Genomic DNA, 26,939 nt, shown 5'->3' on the forward strand with positions numbered 1-26,939 from the left:
CGTGTGAAGAGTGCAGCATGTTTGTCTGGACCTTCCACAGGAGGCACATGTTGATTACGTAAACATGCTTCATCGCCCGGCGTGTAATCGAACGCCTGCTTTGTTATCCTGCATCTGAAATGACCCCCGGTGCACCGCGCGCTGAAACATCCGCCCGGGATTGTATAGCTTTAGTTTTCCAGCGGCCGAAGGATGTCGCATGCCTTGATTGAAGATAAATTGTGTTTGAGATTAGACCACGAGGAGGAGGAGGGAAGGGGGATGGGGGGAGGGGGAGGACGACAGCGTGCTTGATGGTGAACTCCTCCAGCTGCAGGAAGAGGGGGATTTAAAAAAAAAAAAAAAAAGTCTTACACAACCTTCATGAATTAACCCCGGTTTGCCCTCAGAAAACCAACACAGAGACCAAAACGAAAGGGGTTCCACCAAAGCATCTGTGACACCTGTCAGGTTGGTTCAGGTGATATTTTTCAGCACCTGAATGCTATATGGTGGGCGGAGGAGGTACACCGTGTCCTGCAAGCAGCAGACGAAACTAATAAGTAGAAACAGTATCCACCGTTGGTTATGGTCTCCATGTTGCCAACTACTGACACTTCAGGAGATGGCACACTCAGGGGAGGGCACTGTCACCTTGCATTAATGCATCTTTTGAATAATGCCTCATCGCACGTCACTGGTTCTAAAGAAAGCTTTAGCGCGCTGTGCATAAAGTATTTTGTGCCTCAAAGCCTCGGCGGTATGGATATTAGCAGCCGTGACATGTGAGGGTAATATCACATCCGATAATATCAAGTGTAAAATATTCATTTGGATCAAAACGAACGGGGACAGGGGTACCAGAGGGGAAGGTAGTACCCGATGTTTCAAAACCCTGAACTAGGCCAGTGACTAATAATTATCCTCATGATTGACTCTTCTGTTGTGTTTAGCCTTTAAAATGTCAGACAATATCGTGGAGTCAAAGGAGATTTTTTTTCGGCCCCAAACAAACTGTACAAAAGAAGAAAAAAAAATAGAGGAGATCTGAATATATTTGAGAAGCTGAGACCAGATAATATTTGGCATTTCTTTGGATGACATAAACCTTTGTTTCACAACCTTTTTGTTGAGTTTCCCTCACATAGTCGTCCATTTAAAGGAATTTTAGATCCTTGAAGAGGCGGTAGCTGCTGTAATCAATAGTTGTATATCGTATTCATAAATATAAATGATCTGAAAGCTGTTGCTTGTGACTATTTGGCAGAAAATCATTCTGAAGACTCCTCATGGTTCTCCAGACTGGTTGAATGCTTTATGCTTTATTTGGGTTTACGACTCGCAGCGTCACCGTTTCGTTTCACGCTGACTGCGATAATAAGTCTGATGTTTTCAGTGGAAACGTACAAACGACTAGCTGCTAATCATATTGGAGGCATTTTGGCAACTTTAACACGCATTCTTTTTCTGGCCACTGTGGGGCAGCAGATATAAGTTGTGAACACAGCATTGACTTTTTAAGAACTCATTTATTTTCACATCCAGCAGATAAGAAGCAGCATTAATATTCATATTCAGTCTTTTCGCTCTGTTTTTTGGTCTCTACCACCTGTTGAGGAGAATTTCTGTCTCTTTAAATGCTCCACTGGTTCACCAACTAGTCTCTAACTGTGTTTTAGAGCCTTTCCCCTGCAAAACTGTTTGCAAAAATTGCTTATGAGAGCCGAGAGAGTGAATCAGAGCAGTTCAGTTGGACAGCTGAAATACAGATTCAGGTGAAACGTTTTTTAGGTTCAAGATCGACCCCTTTTACTTATTGAATACATCGTACATATAAAAATATAGGATTATATCACTCCAGGTTAATGCTCCATTTGTTTCTATAACTCTTAGGTGTGTGAATTGATTGCGTGATTCCCTATTCTGGAGCCAGAAGTGACCATATATTTGGACGAGCTTGGAGAAAGTGAATGGTGGATCTGACTTGATCTGATTGGACACCATGCCCCGCCCACCTAATCCCTATTTTTCAGATGGACCACCAGAAAACTAATAAGAAAGAGTGAATGTAGCTAATGACATCATAGTGACTTGTGAGAAAAAGTTTATTGACTTAGAGAAGTTCAATGGAAGTCTATGGAGCCATAGGCTTTTTGGAGCCAGCCCTACTGGCCCCCGGTGGTATTGCATTTCAATGGCACTTTTGCATTGGTCTCATTATTCTAAACGGAATCTACGTCCATTTATGACTTTTTAAGGCGATAATCTCTGAGATGTTTTGTTTAAAGCTTGCTCCTTGTGACCAAACAAATCAGTTTTGGTACGTTTAAAACCTCCAGTAAGAGCTAAAATGAGATAAAAAAAAATTAAAAATTAAAAATAATTGGGTTTATGACCCATCAGATTTACTTTGGGACCTCACAGGTCTCCACCCACAGCTTGGGGACCTTCTAATCCCTCATTAAAAGTGTTCATGAGTAATTTTCCTCACACATTCATTGTGCTAATCTGAGCACTAACATTTATAGAGTATTTTTTGTGGAACTCATTTGCATTGGGTTTTATTTAAAAAAGATCCCTGCGGGGTGATGCTTAATTTTATTGACACACTTGGAACCATCTGTCCATTTTAGCTGGCGGGCAAATCTGTTAACGCCGCGCTCTGGCACTAATTCAGATGGAAACGGGGGCACATGTTAAAAGGGTTCCCTCTCCTTATTAAAAGCTTCTCTGTGATGCGCTCGGATCCTCCCCTTCCACCAAACTCACTTCACCCGTTCAACTTTCTAATAGCAGCCACGTCTCGATTGCAGAAGGGGGAGTGGGATGGAGGGGGGGGGGGGGGGAATTAAAGATTAGGATCCCAGAAAATGCAGAGAGCTCGTTGCATAATTAACTCCACCGAGAGTTATTCCTCAATCCGGATTCTCCAGACGAAGTGGCACAACGTGGGCGGCGCGTCGAGGAGACGGATCTGCACCGCCGCGCTCGAGCTCCAACGCAGGGAGTCAGGAGCTGTCAGTGAAGCCGGGGGGACGTGACGGTGCGTGAGCTGCGCAGCAAAACCACGCGAGTGAGGGGGGGGAAAAACCAAGAAGAAGAGGGAGTTCTGGTTCTGGGCCAGCTGTGAAGGGTGACCGGAGCGGTCCCGGACGGTGCGCGTCTCTCCAAACTGGGATTCGGTTTCCCACGTCCTGTAACACAAACTGCAGGAGCGGCTTCATTTGAGTAGAGAAACCGAGCCGAACGGGAGAGAAACGGTGCATCATCACCTGAAGGACCAGCTGAGATATTCAGGCTCGATGGATCATAACCTCTGACACTCTCTGGACAGCTCGTTTTTGGACACCTTTCTTGCCACGCGCTTTTTTCTCTGCTGACATTTTCCAGCAATTTTTTTAAATTTTTTTTGGTACCATCCAAAAAAATAATCCGACTTTTTCTGCTCAATTAAACTGGAGGGATAGTCCCAGGGGAGGCGGATTAAAAAACATTTCCATCAAGTCCTAAGAAGACATTTATTGGCCCACATGGAAATTATGTGAGAAATAAAAGCTCTGGAAATGCGTCGCAAATGCTTTTATCTGCTGGAGGTAAGTTTCCTCGCCTCCGCTTCATCATCTCGTCATGGCTTTTCAGACATTTAATTAAAATAGCTTATGAATGCGAGGATCTGTCTTCTTCCTCGCAGATTGCTGCTGAGTATATAATCTTGATGGGGAGGGGATTTAACACTGTCATCCCATCCAGATGTCAGTTTGTCGATATTGTCTCCATTTCACAGCTATTTTACAAAATAATAATAATAACAATATCTATTAAGGATAAATTAAGGACCAAAGAGATCTGAACTAGGACGGTAATCCTGACAGAGAGATTTCCTGCTCAGAAATTTCCGTCATATTAGTTAAAACTGGAAATGCCAGTATTGTGTTTACTGGCAAACACTGAAACTTGAACCGGGACTTTGGGCTTTAGGATGGTGTGAGAAAAAGGATCCGAGGCTGGTAGGATTCCTCTGCCTATCTGGGACCTAAATGCTGATGCAGGAGAAAAAAACAACACCCCAGATTTGGGGCAGATGTGAGATTAAAATGAGCGTCGATGCAGCGAGCGCACTCCTCTCGCTTCCTCCTCTGAGGACCAGAAGAATGAAGAATGAGGTTTGAATTGAACATTTTCTGAGTTGAGGTCAGTTATCTGACACCCGCAGCGGGTCGCCGTCCCCCGGAGAGCCAGTGGAGGGACAACAAGAAGGACATGCAATTTGTTGCACTAATAAGAGACATGTTGATGTCGTCCCACATGCCTGAGGTGAATTACTTCATCTATCTTCTGATCATTGTGTGAGGAAAGCTGCCTCATCTAAGAATAGGCTCAACTCCTTTTTTTTTTTAAATCCAACCCCCCCCCCCCACACACACACACACCTTGCTTTATATTCGTGTCCCCATTGTTGTGATTTGAGACCCCACAGTCACATTTCAGATGCCTGCTAAGGTCCAAAAAGAAACGAGAACTGCATGTACTTGAGTACTGGACTTCAGTGCAGCTTTGACACACAGCGGGGGAGGAAGTACAGAAACACTCCTGAACAAGTCAAACTAAGTAGCACCAGATTCTTCTTCAAGTGCCAAACGTATTCACTTACTGTCCCCGTTTACTTGTTTTATTGGTCGAGTATTTTCGCAGTGATGTGCCTTTAAAAATTAAGAAGGGATTTTTATGAACCCGTTTTTCTTTATTAGTAGTAAAGCAAAACCAGCTTATGCTGCTGGGTTGCAAACTTATTTCAATACTTTATTTCATGTCGATGAAACTAACGTATCTTAATCTATAGCAATACATCGTAATTTATTTGTTGATTATACCTTGTTTTATGAAAACAAAATGTGCAAAACAACCTCACATACATGCTGTGAAGTCATATAACGTTTTCATGTCTGCTCTTTAACATCCCAGAGGGAAATCAAATAGTTTGTAGTCACTATACTATATAAGATTAAAAAAACATGACGCATCATCATTTTCTTTCATTAATTTAGTATAAAAAGTGAAAAAATAAGGCGCTAAAGTACAAACAGTTTGACCTGCTTTCATTTCAGATGGATTTACTTTTAAGAATTTAGGATTTTATAATAATTTTAGTGCTGCAGATGTCCCGTTCTTTCAGCATCAGCAGCAGGAGAGGATGCGAGCCGAGGGCGGTCGCCGTGACATTTTGCAGGTGAACCACACCTCTAACCCGCCGCTGCTGCCTGGACACTTCAGCGTTTTGTTCCCCAGCTGTCTGTCTGCATCCTGTCCAGACACACATGCCGCTAAAGTACGCCGTAGTAAAGCAATATTCAGCTGTAAAACACGTCCAAACTGCTTCATACATTTTAAAATACGCCTGTAAGTTGTGGAAGAAATAGTGTGAAATAGAAAGACTCCATCACATGTGAGCGATGGCTTCGACCGTGTCACATCCTGAGATTAAAAGTGAGTTGTAGCAGGAACTGGTGTAGATACTCATTTACATATGATGTTTATTCAGAAAAAAGAGGGGAGGCTGTAAGCTGCAAATAAAACTGTACTACTCTCAATATATGCACCAAATGAGGCACCAAATGGCACGTTGGAAGAGGAAAGGCAGGAAAGGCTTGGATCAGCAGTTACTCTGGATCATTAACACGTTTTAAGTTTTGTCCTCCGGCAGCATCCTGAGTGTTTGTGGGCTCTTTGTTTACCCACCTGGGAGACTTTTCCCTCCACTGAACTTTTCCATGGACTTTTCAAGATGTTGATGACATGATGCAAACTGTAATGGAAGTGATTTTTTTTTTTTTTTTAATTTCCCAAGATTTTCTGCTTCCACCTCAGCAGACTTCATTAAATTAGAATGAAATAACTGCTGCTCACTCATCTGTGCATCAGAGATGATGTAGTCCTTTTAATCACACGATCCCATGACAGGCTGTTTCTGACATTTTTTGTCACTTAAGTGGACATTTTTACATTTATTGTAACATTGTTCTGCAGCGCCCCCTGGTGTGTGAAACTAAAACGAAGGTCTGAATCGTACAAATCCAGACCTCAAAATGAACTGTTGTTTTGTAAATAAAATAAAGTATCTTCCAAACTACCTTCTACTTTTATTAAAACTAAAGTTCACAAATGCGTTAAACGCCATATAAAGGAATCGCCGAATGATAACATGTAAAAAGACACAGTTGTATGTTGTTGTGTTGTTGTTTACTTTTGCGTGACCTCTTTCAGTGGCGCCCCCTGGTGTGCATAGTTTGTTTACGTGAAAAAAGCTGGAATAATGTAGCACGATCTCAAAATGATTAGCTAAGTGCTCCATTTGTACGTAAAAGGTCATTTTAAAGATCCCATAGTTTGTAAATTCAGATGTATTGTTTTGATCATAAAGAAGGTTTAGAGGTTTGCGAAAGTGTCAAAACGGACAAAACATACACAGCCTGTATTCGGCATTTGGGGCTGTTTGGACTTTCCGTAAGTTTGTGATTGGGGGCGTGTGATGCTTAGAACAGAGTCAGCCAATCAGAGGAGAGGGTTGTTGAGGGCAATGTGACTTAAAGACACAGACACAAAACAGACTTTTCATAGTCGAGCTGCAGAGAGAAGTTAAAAAGAGATGTAAAACTATACTGAGATGTTTAGTACTTAAAACCTTACATATTAATCCACTTTACTTTTAATGACACCGGTGTCTTTTTTCCATTTTTAAGAAAAGTTACTAAGCCATAAATTTGTAAAACGGAGAAAGAAATATAGCCAGAGCAGCTGCTGCAGAAAGACGCTGCCTAGACAGTCTTCCTACAGCCTGCTGAAATACTGCGTGTGTTGCATTGTGGGCCGTTAATTAGGTTGAAGGATGAGGCCGTTGGGTCCAGTCGGGTTACTGTACCCTGAAACCTGCCCGGGACTCACTGAGCATAAAACAGACGCTGCGAGCCACCGGGAGCACCCTACTTGAAAATCTGGGGCAGCCTAACGTTTTATCTAACGTGACTACACACACCTCTGGTGTTTCATGCGTCCGTGACCGTCAGGTATGAGCTTTTATTTTTTTACACACATTTAACGAAACGAGAAAAGTGTGAGGGATTTTTTTTTATGCATTTTTTTTTTTTAAAGCTGAAAAAAAGGGTGAAATTTTTACTGTGTTACATCCTGCATTGTTAATGGGGATGTTTTATTTAGGGAGGAAATGAAACAGCCGCTTTATAGGTAATTGTAGCCGCCCTGACGTGTCCTCGGGGGAACAGTCAAGGACGTTTGCACGTTATCCAGTTTGGGGTCAATTAGGGAGGGCCGAACAAAATGACGTTTCAGTCGGTTGTGCAGCGCGTGCAGCAGCAACCTTCCCGTTTGGACGGTTTCCAGCTCGGTAACCGGTCCAGGCCGAACGGGAATCCATTTGATATCAAAGTGTGTGTGTGTGTGTGTGTAGCAGATCTTATGTGAAGTTATTATTCTGCTACAAAACATGCAAAAACAGGCATCTGCCACATGAGACGCTGCAGATCGAGTCCTCTGCAGTATTTTTTAATCATGTTTATTATTCAGTGTTGTTATTTTTATTTTATTTTTTTATCCCCTTCTGCACACTTGCAAAGTAGGCTAACACCAACCCCGACGCAAAACCGGAAATATCTTCAATCTCACAGCCCTGTTAGAGGGAATGTCTTTGTATCTGTAAACATGAAAGAGTCTTCATTGGGGGGTGGGAGAGGGAGGGAGGGGGTGATCACACACTACAATGGGCTCCAAATTAGGATGCGAGGGGAGATGTTAATGCATGCATCATCCGCTCAAGGGCTCCGAGAGACTTTCAGTTTGATTCAGCACAACTTCATGTGCTCGTACACATGGAGGAGGACGAGACTCCATCTCGTGGAGATGACGTGGGAAAGCTGTGTGCACCACGGCCTCGGCGTTCAAGGGGTTAAGTCGTAAAAACGAACTTAGCAAGTCAACAGGGGGGTAACGTAATGCAGGAAATATGAAGATACAGAGGGAAAAGAGATGTAAAAACACTGTTGCTAAGCAACATGGAGGGCGTCTAGAAGCTGCGAAGGCTAACAACTTGGCAAGCTGTAGGAAAGATCAACATTTTTCTCAGATGTATGCTGTTATCTAAGTTATGAAGAGAAACTCAACACGACTAAAATTACAATATATTAAGTTAACGTCCAACCAAACATGAACTTCCACGAGTTTCTGACATTTCCGTGAACGCCAACAAACACGTCTCAATCGTGTTGTGGTTGGCAACCCTTGTATCACGGCAAAACGTGAAATAGCCACGCTTTGGCCTGTCTGGGCGTGACAATTTCACATTTTCCTGTAGTGGATGAAAATGAAACCTGCTGCGTGCAGACAGACATGTGACTTACGGGAAAATTAAACTATTAGGAAAAAGAACATGGTTGTAGGTTAGGAAAAAAAAAACTCCAACCACGTTGTCACGAGCAGGTCAACCTTGCCGGCTCCTGATTCTGCTGAAAAACGTCCCTTCTCACACGATCCTTCGTTATGTTACTTTAATGCATGTTTCAAGCTTGCAAAACGTGAAACTGTCACGCCCAGAGAGGCCAGAGCGTGGCTATCTCACGCTTTGGGTTGTGTGTTTGATATCTGACTGCCTGATTGAACCTGACCTCTGTAACCTTCCTCCGCCTGCAGGTGTGTGCCATCGTGAGCCTCCTGCCGTCGGCCTCTTTAGCCGACCTGACATGTGAAGCCCTGCTGATGCTGTCAGGGAACGTCTCACGTAAGTCGAAAGACAAACATCAACCCGGATTTCTGTTACGGCAGCAACATCTGTGGCAGCTGTTACAACCTTTTAAAAGGCAGTAACGCCCCGGCACTCTCCGGCCTGTGTGGTCGAGTCGCTCTGCTGTTTAATACACTCGTGAGATTGAATTGATTTTCAGTCTTTTTCCATTTCATGACCATAACCACTAAATGTCAAAACCTCATCCCCAGTCACAACTTTCCCCCTCGGGGATATTGGCAAACTGTCGTTTCAGATTTTTTCCATGTCCTCGTAGACCTCACGAGTACAGTAATTGTTTGTCGATCAAACACTTAAAACCACATTGCACGCCCGGAGGACACACACACACACACACACACACACACACACACACACACACACACACACACACACACACACACACACACACACACACACACACACACACACACACACACACACACACACACACACACACACACACACACACACAATCAGCCCCTAATGAAGTAATGATAATGCTCTGTTATCATGCTGTCACGCTGCTCGTCAATAACTACTGCCAGCCTCCAAACTCCAAAGGACCAAGAATCAAAACAACAGAGACCTACAACTAATGATTATTCTTTTATTACATTTTTTGATTAATCAGTTGTTCAGGGATATTTTGGGAGAAATTGTTAAAAAAAAATATCCAAAACCTACAATATTCAATTTATATATATAAAACAGAGAAACTGGAGAAGCTGGAACGTTTGGTGTTCTTATTTGATTAAACCGTGAGATGTTTATCTAAATATCTGATCAAGTCCTTTCAGCTGCAATATTAAAAGGTAGGAGGTTCATTCTCAGACTTGTTTATTCACTTTTTGATCAGATATTTGCGCTTTAGACTCTTAATTTGCAAATGAAAGTAAAATACATTGATTTTTATGGATATTTATTACCAGTGCTGACACTCGGGGAACGTATTTTCACTTTTGCCAGCATTTTCCTGATCACAGAAACAACACAAGTCCTCCAAATCAAACCAAACTGTTTTCTGATCAAACAGAATGTATTTTCTTTGCACAATAAACTACAATGTGGTGAAGGATATGTGCCGGACTATTACTTGGCTGAGAGCGGTAATTTGATAACCAGGTATTTCCAGACCCCAAAATCACTGTGTGAATATACGAGTCTGCGCACGCTCCATTTAAAATTGTTTCCAGTTGTTGCATCCGAATGTGCGTCGACCTCGGAGTTCATTTTGAAACCATTGGAAGCAGCTTCACACCAATTGACCACAATATGAAATCTGTTGTGCTTTGAAACTCACCAAGCTGTGAAACAACAGAGACTCTCCTCCAACGTGAGCTGCAGGTTTTGCAGACTGTGGCTTTAATTCCTCGATATTTTCTTGCGTTGCTGCAGCTGTTTGTATCGTGTTCATCTGGTTCAACCACCCAGTGCTACCGGACCCGAGATCGCAGCGTGAATATGTGGGTCTGGGTCGACTTTGTTAGGAATCTTTTGCTGTAGTTGTAGACCGCAGGTTGATTTGGAAACCATTGGAGCAGCTTTAACCAATCAGTGTGCGCCAAAACCAGTCGAAACTCTACCGCATCTGCAACTGACTTAATCACCGATGCTGGCCTCTGATTGGTCCACCATTCAGAGTGGCCGAATGGACGGAGTTCCAGACTATAATCACGCAAAAGAAATCGGAAGCTGCGAGTGCTCGCCCAGCTCTTATTTAGAAAGCAAATAAGAGTATTTTCTAATATCTTCACACTGTTTCTGAACATCACCACTTCCCTCCCTGTGAGGTTTTTGCAGCTTCATAAATGTCAGCCTGCCTTTAATTATGTAAAAAACGCTTGTTTCATATGAACAAATGACCCGTGCTGTTGGTTTTCCTGTGAGGACGGTCCCGCCACATTTCATATTCTACTTTGCTTTATTCTGTTTCTCACCCCAACACACAGGAGGTGTGAATACATTGGTGGAAAACTAATGAAAGCGTTAGAAGTTGAGTGTCAACTTTACCCTCTGGAGCATCCTTATTTCCGGCTCTTTTTCTCTAAATCTTCTTGAGTTATTACAGAAATAATAGCCTGACCCTCGGGGCACGTCTGGATTCATATTTGCTGCTCCCCTCCTGTTATTGCTCGGGGAAAAGGTCTGTCACCAGTGTTTACCGTTGCCCTTTAATGCGCACCCTTTTGTAGCTGTTAAGCTGAATCTAATGAGATTTTCATAGCCTCTTCTTAACTGTGCAAACGAAGATTGAGGTTATTGATCAAGCCGTCTCTCTCCCTGGATTTGCAGTGCAGTCCCTCGCCGCCTCCTGGAACCAGACCCTGAGCAACGCCACAGGCCAGTGGAGCGGTGAGTTGCTCCTCTCAAAGATGTGTGAAACCGATTCCCCCCCCACGCAGTTACTACAAAGCAGAGATGTTGCGGAAAACCCCACCAGGGAGGCAAGTTTGATCTGAACTCAGATTATAGGGACTAACATCAAAGACGAGAACAATGCTGGAAATAGACTTGGCGTCGCGCCACGGGAGACGTCGCTCAGCAAAGTAAAGCAAAGCAAAAAGCAAAAAGCAAAGCGCTGGAGGAATCATTAGAGCCCGTGTACACACAGCTCATTCAGCTCCCACAGCTTATTGCCAAGATCACCAGAGCGTTGTCAGAATTTCAGCGTGGCTATATGTAGTCCCGCGCCATGCCAGGAATGCCCCCCCTCCCCTTGTGTCTGTGTCTGACATTTCTGTCCCCCCCCACCCCCCTCCAGGCTCGGGAATCTACTGCGACACCTCCATCGACGGCATCGGCACCTGCTGGCCCAGGAGCAGCGCCGGCCAGATGGTGTCACGACCCTGTCCGGAGATGTTCTACGGTGTCCGATACAACACCACCAGTAAGTCCACGCTGTCATCTCCCGCCAGCCCACCCAGACACAATATATTCAAAACAAGATTTAATTTGCCCCCACCACCACCCCCGACCCACACCCCTCCTCTCTCCCTCTACAAGTACCTTCCTCCCACTCAGCCAACTTCCCCCTCGGGCACATCCTGTTTACGTAATTGTGCGTACAGAAATTAGCATGAGCATACAAATTAGCAAGAGACACACAAAAGTGTTAAAAAAAAAAAACACAATGTGCGTTCACCAAACGGGGAACGCTGCAGATGATACGCCGTAAAGTGCCAGAAGAAAAGGAACTCGAGAGAACAGGGCGAGCCGAGCGTAGCTCCCGCTGTGAAAACTGGTGTTTGCATCGGGAATTAAATGATAAAAAAAATAAAAACCCGAAATGATAATATCATAAAATGAAACTGCTGTCTGAGATGCAGAAGTCTACTAACTGTCCGGAGTCTCTCACCCAGATATTTATTTATTTATTTTTTATGTGTTGAAAAATGAATGAAATGTTAAATATCCAAATGACTTTTTAACTGCTTATAATATCGTGACATTTGAATAGGCCAGATTGTGGAAAGATGACAGTTCATATATTATATTAAACATCATTTTATATGGCGAGGGATCTGAGGCTGCAGTAAAATGAAAAGGGGGATTAAAATGATTAATATCCACATTTTACAGTATGAGCTGGAGAAAAATGTCATTAACAATCTTTATTCTTTATTTATTTTCACTAAAATCGACATTTTGAAGCATAATCTGTCATGATATGATCAAACAATCTGACCTCTATTTGTGTGCGGTGTCTCTACATATTTGAGATGTTTCAGGTGGAGTTTTTTGTGAAAGTAACAAAGTGGGTCAGGTTTCCTTCTCCAGCGCCGAACTATTCTTGAACTCGTCTGTTTTCTTCAGAGGTCAAACTCAAAGAGAAATTAAATCGCTGCTGCAGATAATGAAACCTCTTTGAAACGAGAGCGCGGTGCGTCTCTTCGGCCGCAGAGGTTACCTCCCGTCCTAATTCCAAACCACGGCTTAAGAAGACGGCGAACATCAGCGCCTCACTTCCCCGTGAGGACGTCATGGTGCCAGAAATGTGTGTAGTACCGTGCCAGCATTGAGTTTACACCAAATAAGATGCTAAAAAAATCAGTTCCCAGATTTATTAGCATGCACAAGTTGAACAAGAAGACATTAACCGCTATGTTATTCTAAGCAAAGATCGGTTTGACGTGTTTCCTCCTTTAAATGTGTCTTTTGCATTCTGGCTTTTGGTGATCGATAATTTCTCTCTGATCTTTGATTCAAACATGAAATATCTCTTTACGAAGATCTTGGTGTGTTTTTGTTTTTACTAATCGTCGTGGATTAGCTTTTGTATTTTTTTGGCCCTATTCACTGGAGAAAAGTGTTTAGTTTTAATAAACAAAGCTACTTTTGAACGTTTAGTTTATGTAGTTTAAAAAAAATAATTCGATTTTGGCAATTCATTTTCAAAACTAGAAGTTTCACAAAATATATAACCAAATGCAAACATTAGATCACAAACAAGCCTAAAATATAGGAATATAGATAGCCCAGTTTTATGAACAATAATTTAAAAAACAACAACAATTAGAATTAGACGATAAGTAAGACCATACATGTCCAAACACTGTGTACACAAAAGTTCCCCAGAGACTTCCTGGCAGCGGTTCTTATCACATCTGGATCGGCGGTCTGTGATGCGTATCTATGTAGGACACTGCAGCACTCTGGAGGTAACACAGACACTACAGTAAACACAATTAATTACAATGTTTTGAGATGAAAGCCGCCGCGTTTCTCTGTAATTTGAAAGCCCGAGCCCCCGCCCCACAGGATCCCGAGGATCCACTCCAGAGAGGACAAAAAAAGAGAAAGAAAGTGAGCCAGGCCATAATTCAGCCGCAGCATCGCCAGTAATTTGACACCGCGAGGTTCATTTCACCTTCAGGATTAACATAATCTCCATCTGAGCGTAGCCTAAAAGCCTGAAAAACACTGCTGTCAGCTGACTTTTACCAGCAAAGGTCAAGAGTTGAGGATGAGTTTGTGAATGAAACTGAAAGCTGTTTCGGGAAGCTGGAGGACATGTTGAAACATTAAATGTTAAAAATCCTCTCTGATGTCATGAATGAATTAGATGGCTGCTTTAAATGTAAGGTGTGTGTGTGTGTTGTTGTTGTTTTTTAAAGCACAGATTCATTATTCATCCTTATTGATAGTTTTCGAGGTCAGAGGAAGAACATGTAATGAAACACCTGAGCTGTTTTTCTGTCACTTCATTTTCTAAATGGTCCTTCTTTTTTTTTTGCTGCACAAAACGTCAGCGATAAACAAACGCTGTGACCTCACAGACTCTTTTAAGGCATCAATTAAAGAACGTGTTAATGCTAACGCCTCCATTCAAGGTCCCACATTCACCAGAGTGCAGCAGGAGGTGGCGACGCGTGAACGTCGAGGACACCGCATGTTGAACACAAAGGCTTTTTCTTTCACAGGCGGCGTTATCCAGAAAAAAACCACTCAGCGGTTCAATAGAGTGAACATTTCAACACAAAGATTAATATTAAAGTTTCGTTTATGCACCAAGTTCATCTTGTTCTTTAAGAGCAAAGATGTTTTTGAACTATTTGAAGTTCATTCCAGACAACAAATACCAAAAGTCATCTGTAAGCTAACACCCGCTGATCAATAACTGTCTCTGTACCAGATAGTTTGATCTAACTCAGGGTTATTGTAACACTTCAACCTTCGCTGTGTGGCGGGCGAAAGGTCTGTTGCTCTATTTTGAATGTCATCTGAATCAAATTCGACAGTAACCTTTATGAGTAAGTATTCTTCAGTTTCATCACTTGATCAACATCAGCACCGGAGTTTTCAACACGCCTGCTTACAGGAGAGTGTTCCTGAGCCCATGCAGTGATTTCCACTGATTCCTCTTCTCCACTGTGAACAGGCGTGTTGTCAGGCTGGAGAACCCTGTTGCCATGGCGCCACAGTTCAGGCGGTTCGCAGCGAATGTTTTCCCCCTCGGACGCCTCAGAAAGTCCCAGTGGAACTCAGTGGGGGACGAATTCACGGTGACACAAAGAAAACCCAGCTGGTGTCTCCTCACCTGACGCGCCTTCTTCAGTCTTGGACAGTGAAGCTCCGCCCCCTCTTGAAACGTGAACGTCACTCAGAAACACCTCGCCCGGCTCGTGGCTTCATTGCCGGAGACTTCCTGAAGCGTTTCGAGAGTCTCTGTAAACGATTTTTCAAGAGTTTGACCCGAAATCGGACGTTTTCTCTGCTCCAGTTTCAGGTCCGTGGGTGAAATCACAAATGTTCACGTTACCGGCGGTCACGTTAACGTTGTGGAACTCAGGCACTGATGTTGATCAAGAGACAACACTTTGAATACTTCCTCATGAAGGTTGTAGCTTCCTGTTTATCACCGGTCGCCTCTCGTACACGTCGCTCGGTGCTCGTTTTCCCATTAACCGAAAAACTTTGGTCAAACCGCTTCAAATCTGCTCAGTTCCACTTCCGATAAACATATAAGATCCAGATGATACAGTAAATTCAAGCTGCTCTTCATTCATTGACACGCTCAATTATGGGTTGAGTGGTGAATGTCTGATGATAATTTCAACTCATTCCAGAGACTCCTTTTCAACCGCGAGCACGTGTTCGATGTTACGACGGGGATTTGGGATTCTTTTTTACAGGAAACACTTTTTTCATCTTTCGTGGCTGAGAGACTGGATGCTTTGTTTCTGTAGAGGTGTTGAAAAGTGTCGCCTGCAATTTCAGAGTGCTTGACATGCCTGGGTTCAGAAAGTTGTTTTTTTTTCTTCTTCTTCTGTCTGCACCAAAATAGTCACAGAAGAATGTGGAGATACAGGCTGAACGGGCTGCAACTAATTTACTTCCACCTTATTTCATGGCTAACTGGTGTGCCGACACTGACAGGCAAGGTCTCTATCAGCCTCCTTGTTTCTGTGTGCAGCTGTTCAACACCTCGTTTAAACCCTCTTCTATCAGAGCTGCAAAAAAAAAAAAGCTTAAAAGATCTTTTTATTTTTAAGAACGTTGAAGCAGCTTGTTCTGTTTTCGGTCACATCGATCCGCCATATGGTCCGATGCAGCTACACAGAGTCCACAACTGTTTACTGAGAGCAGAGGAAGGATTTATGCTCCGTCCCGGGCGGAAAGTGGAGAAGAGACAGATTTATAGGCGTCCAAACATCTTCCTGGGTGTTTGTGCTCTGCAGACAGAAGTCGGAGAGAAGCTGCTAAATACAGAGAAGTAAGAAAAGGGCTAAATTCATGCAGTAGTACAGCCTCTGAATCAAATACCTCTAAATTACATCAAAACAGGCTTTTATATGTATTTCGTGGGAGATTTAGATGATTATTCTATAAATCACTGCAGAAACATAAAGCAGAAGGGTGAAATAAAAAACATGAAAAGTAAGAGTTTTTCAAAAAGGAGGAAAAGAGAGATTTGTATCACTTGAACAGATGAGCGTTTATCAAACTCAAAAGAATGACTCAGCAGAAATCTCTTGCACTGAAGTTCTTTATTACGACATTTATGAAGTTGTATTCCTACTTGGGTTGTGGGATAGTAATCGATCACGTGATCGCTCAAACAGGTCGTTGCAGCCTCTTGTCGTCCCGGCGGCGTCACAGTCGGCCAATTCTGTTACATCCAGCGGCGTCGGAAAGATGCGTATAAGTTGCCCTTCGGCGTCGGAGGTCATGTGACAGGAAGGAGAGTGAGGAAGTGGTTCGATTGAACAGTGTTTGAGTCAACGTAGATTTCCCTTAAGTAGCGTAAAGTATTTAACGTAAAGTGTGTTCGATGACTTCTGTGATTTACAATCCCGTTTTCCAAATAATTGGGACGCTGTGTAAAAATGTGAAGAAAACCAAAGTGCGATGATTTGCAAGTCATCTAAACCCATATTTAATTGAAAATAACCCAAAGACAACATATCAACTGTTGAAACTGAGAAATGTTATTGTTTTATGAAAAATACATGCTTATTTTGAATTTGATGGCAGCAACATGGAGGCCGACTTTCATACATCACACAGAAATCACACATTATTCTTATTTTACTTTACTTTATTTTGTTTTATTTTATTTAACTTTATTTTATTTGTTTTACTTTTTCTTCATTTTATTTCATTTAATTTGTATTTATTTATTTGATTTTATTTAAGTAATTTTCACATTCAGTGCATTTAACCAGATCAGTCCTGGGTTTTCTAACAGCAGTAAAGACAACAAACTGGCTCGAGGGTTAATCACGGTGACGTATAACGAGGCAGAGGACGGAGCCGTTAGTGCTATTAGAGCAGTAATAAGTGGCTTTAGGTGAAGACAAGGGCAGGACGGTGAGTCTTGAGTGGCCACTTAAAAGCCTGAGTAGATGGAGCCGCTGTCCTCCGATCCAGAGGGAGATTATTCCAGAGTTCAGCTCCTCCGATCGTCCTGCAAAACAGAAACTGAAGTTCGTGGGATATATTTCAGCCGCAGATCAAGTCCAGAGGCGGAGACAAATCCAGAGCCAGATTTACAGACAAAGAAAAGCGGATTTTAAAGTGATATATACTGCAGAGGAGGAAATGGGTGATGCAAATTCTCGCTTCCGTTCCAGTCACAGTCAGAACCCAGAATATTAAATCCGCTGAGTAACCGACGTGTCCTCGTCTTGACCCACTTTGAATCCAAGAACAAAAACTTGATTCGGAGCAGATTAAGTTATGTTTGTGGCCGATAAACACTGCTGCTTAAAAAACAACAACCACCAAACAGAAGTAAATCCGACGTGTATTGTGTCTGAGGTCTTTTGTCTCGGCCGTGCCCTGAATAGCAGTACTGTGGAAGTGCACTTCCATGAACCGGCACCGACGTACCAGGCTGGATTTCCAAAATTAGATCGGGGCTAATCTTTGACTTAAGTTGCGGAGCCAGACAGAAGGAGCGGGTTTACATGGCTGCATCGTTTTTTATTTGTCAAACTGATCATATCAGGACGGATTAATAAAATGCTGGCTATGTGGACCCCTTCAGACCCGGCGTCCCAAGACCCACGAAGCCGGGCTCATGGTGGAGGAAGTGACGTCGCTGTATTACAGACTGTAACCACAGACTGGATATAAAAGTGTTCGTAGCTTCCGGGTCTGAAAAATGGTTCCGATGCGGAAGTGTCCTGAAGCTGCAATACCAGCGAGTGCCAGTAGAGGTCGGCTCCAAAAAGCCTTCGTAGACTCCCATTCAACTTCTCTCATAAAAGTCAATAGATTTTTTTCCATGAGTTATTTCTGTTGTTAGCTGAAGTCATTCTTTCTTATTTAGTTTTTCTGGCGGTCATTAATTCGAATATTTTTAGTCTTTACGCTAAGCTAAGCTAGGCTAAATAAAGCTAACAAATTGCTGGGAATGAAATAAATGTGTCTGCATTTTGTCTGTTTCTGTTTATTGTAGGTCATAGAAATTAGCTTGTTTAGCCAGTGGAAGTCAGAATTTGACGTTTGACTCGCATTAATTAAAATTTGATCTGTAAAATGAAATCAGCTTTGAAATACCGTGACGAAATATCCCGAAGGATTCCTCCATCTGTTTTTATTTTAAAGTACGAGAACTAGATGGTAGGCCTTTTCATGCCTGTCTAAAACCATCATAACATTTCAAGATATTTCACACCGTTTTTATAACAGGAGCTGAAACAGTAATTCAGTCTTCTCTCTACTTGGAGGCGTGAGAAGAAGAAACTGGAGGATGAAATCTAATGAGCGGAGAAAAGAAAAAAAAAGTCTGAGAGATCCAGAAAGTTCAAATGCACTTTGGTTAACCTTCCTGCCGAGACCCGGCGCCCGGAGAGAAGTCTTAATTGGAGCGATCAACACGTGCTAATCACCACGAGCTCCTCCGTACCTCCGACGCCCTCTCTGATGTTCATTGACTTGCTGCATGTTGTCGGGTCTTTGCTCCGGTCACGCAGCATGAAGAGGAGGCGGTAGTTTTATTTAGAGGAGTGCTGGCGGTGGTGAAAACCCCGGCTCGCCCTCCCGCCCACCGACGAGGAATGCAACGCATCTTTTTTGTTGAACGAGCGCGAGCGTTCGTCGAATCGTATTTCACCAGCGCGTGGATGTTGTGGATCAAAGATAGACGAGATAAAAGCGATGTGTGCGTGATGTGTGTGATATGTGGTTTTTTCTTTGGTTGTTTTTTGTTTTTTTTCCTTCCTCACTGCAGTCAGAAAAGACACGGAAAGTAGATTATACTCTCTTTAGACTTCGGTCCTCTGAAACCCTGCAGGAATCTCGTTCTGCAGCGAGCCAGGATACACAGCCAGCGAGAAAACTGGCTTCTCCTCGCAGCGTCCTGCCACTTTTCATTTTGGATGAATTTAACAGTTGTTGTTGTTATTTGAATGAAAATGAGGTGGCAGCAGACTTTTCCATGAAGGTGTTCTTCAGAACAACTGCTCACCTGAATACTGCCGATTGTTTTTGGAGCAGAAGTGTCTGGAGACGAGGAAAAGTCTCCGCCGTCTCGCTTCGGGATTTATGACTTGTTAGTGAATGGATTTGTTTGTGGAGGAGACTCAGGATTTATTCTCCTTTCACCAGTGTTCAGATCATTAAAGAGTACTATTGTAAAAAAGTTTGAATGCTGTTTGGAAGGTGTTATGTAAATATGGAAATGTAGAGTATTCAAAGTTATGGAGATCATTAAATTATTGGTGTTTCACTCATCAGCCGTGTTTTCTTGGTGTAGTTGGTCAAAGTGGAGCCTTTTATTTTGGTATGAATTCATCTTAATAAATGGATTACGTCACCTGTCAATCAAGTGACTGTTTTTGTCCAAAGAATAGGTCGATTGAAATGATTAAAGTAAGTAAATGAAAGGAAAAGGAGCAAATCCTCCCATATGAGAAGCTGGCTTCATGACATGTGTCATTTTTACATGAAGATGACTTACATTTATCTAAATTGTTTGTGCCAATTAATTAATTTAAATATTCTCCTCTGAACTGTAGTCATAGTAATGTAGTGTTAAAGGGGAGTTTCTTCCTACTGTTGGAGGGGTTTCTTCCTGTTAAAGGGGAGTTTTTTTCTAGAGGGGTTTCTTCCTGTTAAAGGGGAGTTTTTTTTTTTCTAGAGGGGTTTCTTTCTGTTAAAGGGGAGTTTTTTCTTGAGGGGTTTCTTCCTGTTAAAGGGTTTTTTTTTTTTTCTAGAGGGGTTTCTTCCTGTTAAAGGGGAGTTTTTTCCTCCTGGCTGACTTTTAATTGTTGGCTTTCTTTCTATAATTTTGTAAGGTTTTGACTCTTCATGCTGCTTTTGATGACCTAAATGAAAAGCAGCACCAGTACATGGTTTTCTCCACCTCTTCTAGTGACGCTGACGATCCCTTCACTTCGTTGTTAATCATAAAAAGTAGGCTGTCATTTAAGATATTCAACAAGTGACTCACTTCTTCTTGTATAGAAATTAAAGGCTGTATGTTTTAAACCATAAAACTATCCTACAGTCTACTTTAATGTCAAATCAATTATTCATTTATGAATCTTTACTATTTCTAAACCCTTCTCCTCACATCTCTTAACATTTAAATCTCGTATCTACAAAACACGAGCTTCTGAATCTTGATGCTGCTTCTGTACCGACAAACCTTGGCAGAGCTGATTATAAAGAACAATGGCACCTTTTAAATGAAGCCAGTTGCAAACCAAAGTCCTTAATTCCCATTGCAGTTCATAAAATGTCTGTGTGTGATGTGTTTGTTATGTTTTTTGTAAAAGTTTTTATCGACACATCCTAATTGTTATTGATGGTTGTGTGTTTGTTTGACTATGAATGTTTTTCTGTCCGTCTCGAAAAAAACCACGTCTCATTTTAAGCGTGACTGCCCGATTAAATGTAGATTCATTCATCATGAATATTGTAATAATACTGTACCTCGTTGGTTTGTTCGGGTTGTGAGCGTCGGCTGATCTGGAAACACAAGCGAACGCATCGAGTTACACTTCAGGTTCGCACCGTTTGTTTTGCTCCGCTGCAGTTTGCTCACAATTAGTGCGAATAATATGTCGTTTTTTTTGCTCTTCCCCAGCCGACGCTGGCTTTAATTAGACCCCTGCTCCAAAACGCTCAGAGGAGCAAGATGCTTCTTAGCTGCAGCCATTGATCCGATGTATTGAAGTGCTAAGCCAGTGTGACTAAATTTGGGTCAGCATATTTGCTTGTGTGGGGTGTACAATTACAGCAACATCTCTGCTCTGTTCGGCGTTTTTCATGCTGCCAAAGAGGAAGCCCTCTCTGTGCCACGATGTTTGTTTCCTCCCCCCCACCTCGAGGGCTGTGTGTTTGCAAGGGCCCTGTCGTGTTTGGAAAATAGAAATGAAAAGAGGATGGTTGAGCCGCGGGCTTGGAGGGGTGCCTCTGTTCCATCCACATGTACCTACAGCTCCTGTTTCCACCGGGAGGATTTAGCACCTGGCACGGACCGGCCGCTGTTTTTAACACCCATTCACAAACAACAATGGCTCGGTCACTAAGCAAAGATTAAAACCGATACGTACGACGTAGCGAACATCCCCCTTCAAACAATGAAATCCGCCGAAGATGCTCCGGTGACAAATACCCGTCTGTCCGTTATTAAAACTCCTTGGCGGACGTCCAGTTTGGCAGCAGCCAAGTGAAATCAGCAGTTATTTTAGGGACCTTGAGCTCGTGACCCGTGCACAGGCCGTTTTTTTGTTGTTTGGGGGGGGGGGGGGGGGGGGGGGGGGGGGGGGGGGGGGGGGGGGGGGGGGGGGGGGGGGGGGGGGGGGGGGGGGGGGGGGGGGGGGGGGGGGGGGGGGGGGGGGGGGGGGGGGGGGACGCTGCCAGTGGCTCGTTCCCCGCAAACCTCGGGGAGGGCAGCAGGGGAATGTTAATAAAGGAGTTGCTGCTGCAGTCTCGAGCGAGGTGAGCTGGCGAAAAGAAGGAAGAAGCAGCACCTCGAGCTTTTGTCCCCTCGTGCATGGCGTCATGTACGAATGTCCCACGCCGAGAGCAGCATGTGCTTCTCCAAAGTCTACCCTGTCCACTTTTACGAGGTGAGAGAAAGATCTTTCCAAGAAAAGCTCGGGAACTGGCCGCCGTCCCGACTTCAACCGCACAAACACGTTTTCCCCACTTCGCTGTAATTGAAGCGCTGTTTTGCAATTCAAACATTTCAGGGGAAAATCAACCTTTTTATGATTTTTATTTTCTTTCTCCTTCTGTTCAAGAAGTAGATGAACGGCTCGATGTCAATCTCACGTCTTTCCGTCGAGCACGGTGCTGAAGTTGGGATGTAATTATCCCGGGTTTTACAGAGACAGGAAGCAGAGTGGAAACAGTTGAACCCGACTCGCTCTCCACATAAAAAAAAAGAAAAACGCCAACCAGCAACTCGGAAGCTGATTAAGCTCCTGATGACACTGAGAGCTTTCTGCCTGCACTTTGCTTTGTAGGAATCAATGAAATCAATGAATCAATACGTACAAACACCGCCGAGTTCTCCCTGCCGAGCCGACAGGAAACCGCTTCAGCAGAGTGAATTCTGGCGGTCGGATATTTTTCAATATTCTTGGTTTTAATGTGATTTCCAGGTCAGCAAATGAATTATTGAGCATGTTAAACCTGTTCGTATTGTGAACAAGTCCTATTTTTAAGTTTAAAACGGGGGGGCTCTGCAACCTTTTGACCGACTGAAAGTGTCCAAGAGATCCTCACGTTCAGTTCAGATTTATTCACATAGCTGAGCTCCACCCCAACCAGATGGAGCAGCTTTTTTTAATGTGAAAAATAACAAACTCGGCACACACATTTTGTATCAAAGATGCAGATTATCAGCAGGTTTTCAAATTTCTATACATATTGTTCAGAACCGGGTCGAGTTCTTCTAGTAGATCGCGGTCTCGAGGTTGGAGACCAATTAAAAGGAGTTTTATTCCCAAAAAAACTCTCCAATTATTACGTTTTAAGATTTTAAAAGACCTTTAGATTAGCTGGAGGCCATTATCTTATTTTTGCTTACTTCTCTCCAAAGTTCACAAATACAGTTACCACCTACTTTAAAGCTGAGTTGTGTGGTGTACAAACATGCTAGGCTAACAGCTAAACTGCAGTCAATCAAAATTGATCCATGCTAGCAGACTTTGTTAACACACATGTTAAACAAACATGTTACTAGTGAGCTGTAGATGTGTTTGTATGCATATTTTTTCCCTCTGAACAGAACCAGGCTTCTGTCTTAACCCCCCCCACCACCACCACCACCACCACCACCTGCTTTCAGCCTTTATGCTAAGCTAAACTAATTACATCCAGATTACAGCTCTGTGCACACACATGGGAGAAGTACAGCAGCCTTCTCACCAAGCAAACAAAAACTAAAACATTAAAAAAAAAAAAAAGAAGCTTATTCCAACTGCCAAATATGACATTTAAGTCTGCAGCTGGAAACAACACGTGAAGTTTAATGAGCAGAATATAAAAACGTTGCCTGGGCATCGAATCCATCTTCATCACCTCTTCTCAGGCAAACTGTCAAACAATGCCAACAAAAAAAAACTAAAATAAATCCGCTACTGTAAGCTCCTTAATTTCTGTATTACATAAGAAACATCTTTGGTGTTGGGGGGAGAAGGGTTTAACAGCCATAACTCACTCTGTGGTCCTGTGCCAGGAAGAATTTATTTCAAGGTCGTGTTGCTTAATTTGAAAGCTCCACCGTCGGTACCTTTAAGCTTCTGGCTCGGCGGCAGCGCGACCTCTCGTATTTGTCGTCTGCTTCTTTTTGTTTGCTTCCTTTTTCTTTTTTACACGTTTTTTTTTGTTCATGTGAAAATAAAGTGACTTTTTTTTGTTGTTGTTGCTTTGACTGTAATAAATTTGCATTATACGTGGCCAAGAAAGCCGAAGGAAAGTTGTGCGCTCATGCGGTGTTATGTAAATGAGATTTAAGGAGGGAATCATGCAGCTTTGAGGAGATTTTATTTTATTTTTCAGTACAATGAAAAATAACAATAATATAAAATTAAACACTGATAGTAAACATTTATCTAAATTAGATAGATAGATAGATAGATAGATAGATAGATAGATAGATAGATAGATAGATAGATAGATAGATAGATAGATAGATAGATAGATAGATAGATAGATAGATAGATAGATAGATAGATAGATAGATAGATAGATAGATAGATAGATGGTTTATTAATCCCGCAAATGATGGAATAAAAAGTAGAGGTAGTAAAAAACATTAAATATAAAAAAAATTAAAATGCACATTATATACAAATAAAAATAGAATAATATTGATTTGGCAAATAATAAAACTCCATCAGGAATAAAAACTTTGTCCGTCTTAACTTCTGACTCTGACATCATTCTCCACAGACAGATTGTAAAGCTCTCTAGAATATTACGTTTGGGGTTTAGGGAATATCACGGCTAGGTAATCTTGATTGGGGATGACAGTCCCTTTACACTGTCAACATGCTATTTTTACCCAGCTCATTGCGCATTATTGCCCCCAGGCAAAGCCAATCCCATTTTATCCCTTCCCCTCCCCAAACATTTGTGATTATTAAAACATGCACTGAAGGGGTTATCGGGCCGGTAACGTTTGATGCGGGTTTATCTTCAGTCTCTCGTCCATGTGGCGGTTTAAAGGCAGAGAAATCAGCTTATCAATAAAATATTTCTGTCACGATGCAAAAATAAACCCGAAAGGTTTGGTTATTCCTGGATGTTTTGACAGCTCATCAACTTTTTGACTGCTCTGCAAAAAAACAAAAAACGGCGGACTGTCAGCCGGAGGAGGCGAGCGACGACCCGTGGAGACGACCCGCCTCCCAGATCGGGGTCGGACCCGTCCATAAAAAGCAGGACACACGATCGCACCGCAGATTGTCAAAACGTTCGGCGGCTGTCATGAAATACCTGACCTGAAGATGAAATAATCCTGCAAAACCTGCTCTGAATGTCTCAGACAGTCGCTGCCACCTGCGAACATCACGTGATCACCTGGACCAATCAGAGATCCAGCTGCTCCCCATCATCTGTAAAAAAAAATAAATAAGAGTCCCTGACGTCTCCTGCTTCAACTTTAGATTGACACGCTCGCAAGTATTTCAGTTCCACTGTGACATATTTGATTAATTTCATCTCCTTCATCTTAAGAAATAATAAATGCGAGATGAGAAATGTGAAATTTGTTCACAGATTATTTCATTTCTGTCCTGTGGTGCGACACAGCAGAGGAAAAATAAGAAGTCATTTTACTCATCATATGTCAGGGCCTTCATGTCGGGGTTTTTTTTGGAGGGGGAGGGGGGGGAAGTATGCATTTAAATGCCAGTTGACTGTCTGCGCTCGAGTCTGATCTTATGGAGGAAATAGTGAAAACGTACTTTTTTATTCATGAGCTCCGGCGTCGGACGAACGCATGTTGAACGCAGGTCACCGGAGGGTAAAACGAGGCTGTTAAACATAAAGAATGACGGAGGTTGGAGAGGTTGGACGGAGGGTGGACGGAGGGTGGACGGAGGTTGGACGGAGGGTGGACGGAGGGTGGACGGAGGTGGTAGACTGCCCTGACAGCGAACGTGTGAAAACTCGCAGCTTGTACCTCCGATGATATCTCTCCCTATTAGTCTCAAAATCAAGAAAAAGGTCACGGTGCCAGCGCCGGGTCCCGCGGGGAGTCGCGTCCTGGACGTTTCACAGGTGCACGACGCCTCGAAGCAGGAAGCAACAACTAAAAGAACAAATGTAGAAAATATGAGAAAAATCAAAACCTTTTAGTAACAACCTGCTGTGTTTTTTGTTTTTTCTTCTTCTCTCCACACAGACAACGTTTATAGGAAATGTCTGGCGAACGGGACCTGGGCGCTGAAGGGGAACTACTCCATGTGTAAGGCCATCCTTCACGAGGAGGTGAGACGAGTGCACGGGTCGTACTGTACGTCAATCAACGGCCGGGTTATCGGCGGCAGAAGGAGCTTTTAGCTCCAGGCTTGTTTACAGTAAATGTGGATCCGGGGTTTGGTTTCTACCTGCAGCTGTTACAGCACACACAAACACAAAAAAACCTCCGAGCGTGTGTTGTGGGTTTTCCTCAGAGCATCACTTGAAGGAATCTACTTAAAAAAAAAAAAATTAAAAAAAACACAAAGCCTGTTTTGAATTTGCATCGCGGAGCGGCTTTAATATCGCTTTGCCTCGAGTGTTCGAGGCTCGCCTGCTTTTTCTTTTTCATTTTTCATACGTAGGTGGAAGCTTGAAATCTGCTTATCAACCTGCAGCTATTTCTCTTTTGAAAACATGAAAAGTGTTTTGTTTTTTTAATTCCTCAAAAGAAAGCGGAAAACCTCAACCGGGATTTTTTCTTTCTTTTTTTTTTTTTTGTTTGGGAGATTTTTTTTCCCGTGGTGCTGAGAGCGAGCTGTGAAAGCAGAGAGAAGGAAAACGCTGTCAGACGGCTGCCGCTGTTGTTTCGGTCCGTCTGCGCTCCAGATTTTTATCCGTTGACATGTCGCCGCCCTCGTCGGACTCCACCTGGACGCCGCATTGTGATTGTGATGAGCGTCCATTTTTAATCAGGATTGAGCGGCGGACAAAAAGCACTCAGGCGGAACACGGCAACCCAAATCAGCCGGCGACAATTACATATCTGAAGTATCTGGATGTAGGACATGAAATTAAACGATGGAAACTCAGTGTGTTTGTTTTTCCCGACCATCTGCTGGAACTGAATATTAAGTAGTCGGGTTTCTGTAAACATTTTAAGACAATGAACTCTTCCCCTCTAGAAGCTGGTGCTCCTCTATATTTCTCTTATTGTCATTAAATCCTGTTAAAGACCAAAAAAAACAATGTTTTGTCCCGAGTTCATTAGCTCCTATAGATGGATTGTAAAGATTAAATTGTCTCAAAATGTAAACTTTAATTCTCTAAAGAGGCTCTGTAATCTCCTGAAACAGCTGGACGCTAACGTAACTCAAACAGCAGGAAACACGGTATTTATTCGGGACTAATTTCGGCCGAGGATTAATACACATTTACAGCAGCAGTGAGGCGAATGTCAGCGGCGCAGACTGTAGATAAAAGTGGACGCAGCTTTCGGGGCCTGAAAAGTGAAGCCAATGTGGTGCCGTAGTGCAATACCACAGAGGGCCACTAGGGGCTGGCTCCAAAAAACCTCCAT

At 42.9% G+C, this 26,939-nt stretch overlaps 1 protein-coding gene across 1 annotated transcript in view; it reads left to right on the forward strand.

The window, feature by feature from the left end:
• Positions 1–3,074: 3,074 nt before the first annotated feature.
• Positions 3,075–26,939, forward strand: part of LOC138624354 (corticotropin-releasing factor receptor 1-like) — a 50,112-nt gene continuing 26,247 nt past the window's right edge. The window contains exons 1-5 of the mRNA XM_069704482.1: positions 3,075–3,572; positions 8,677–8,764; positions 11,063–11,122; positions 11,532–11,657; positions 25,584–25,669. Of these exons, the coding sequence (XP_069560583.1) occupies positions 3,543–3,572; positions 8,677–8,764; positions 11,063–11,122; positions 11,532–11,657; positions 25,584–25,669 (390 nt within the window). The 5' untranslated portion in view covers positions 3,075–3,542. The remainder of the gene's footprint in view (positions 3,573–8,676; positions 8,765–11,062; positions 11,123–11,531; positions 11,658–25,583; positions 25,670–26,939) is intronic.

Source organism: Brachyistius frenatus, unplaced genomic scaffold, assembly GCF_029030835.1.
Source record: "Brachyistius frenatus isolate BFR_SWC_R1_liver_20210118 unplaced genomic scaffold, ASM2903083v1 Contig_51, whole genome shotgun sequence".
NCBI classification, from domain to species: domain Eukaryota; kingdom Metazoa; phylum Chordata; class Actinopteri; family Embiotocidae; genus Brachyistius; species Brachyistius frenatus.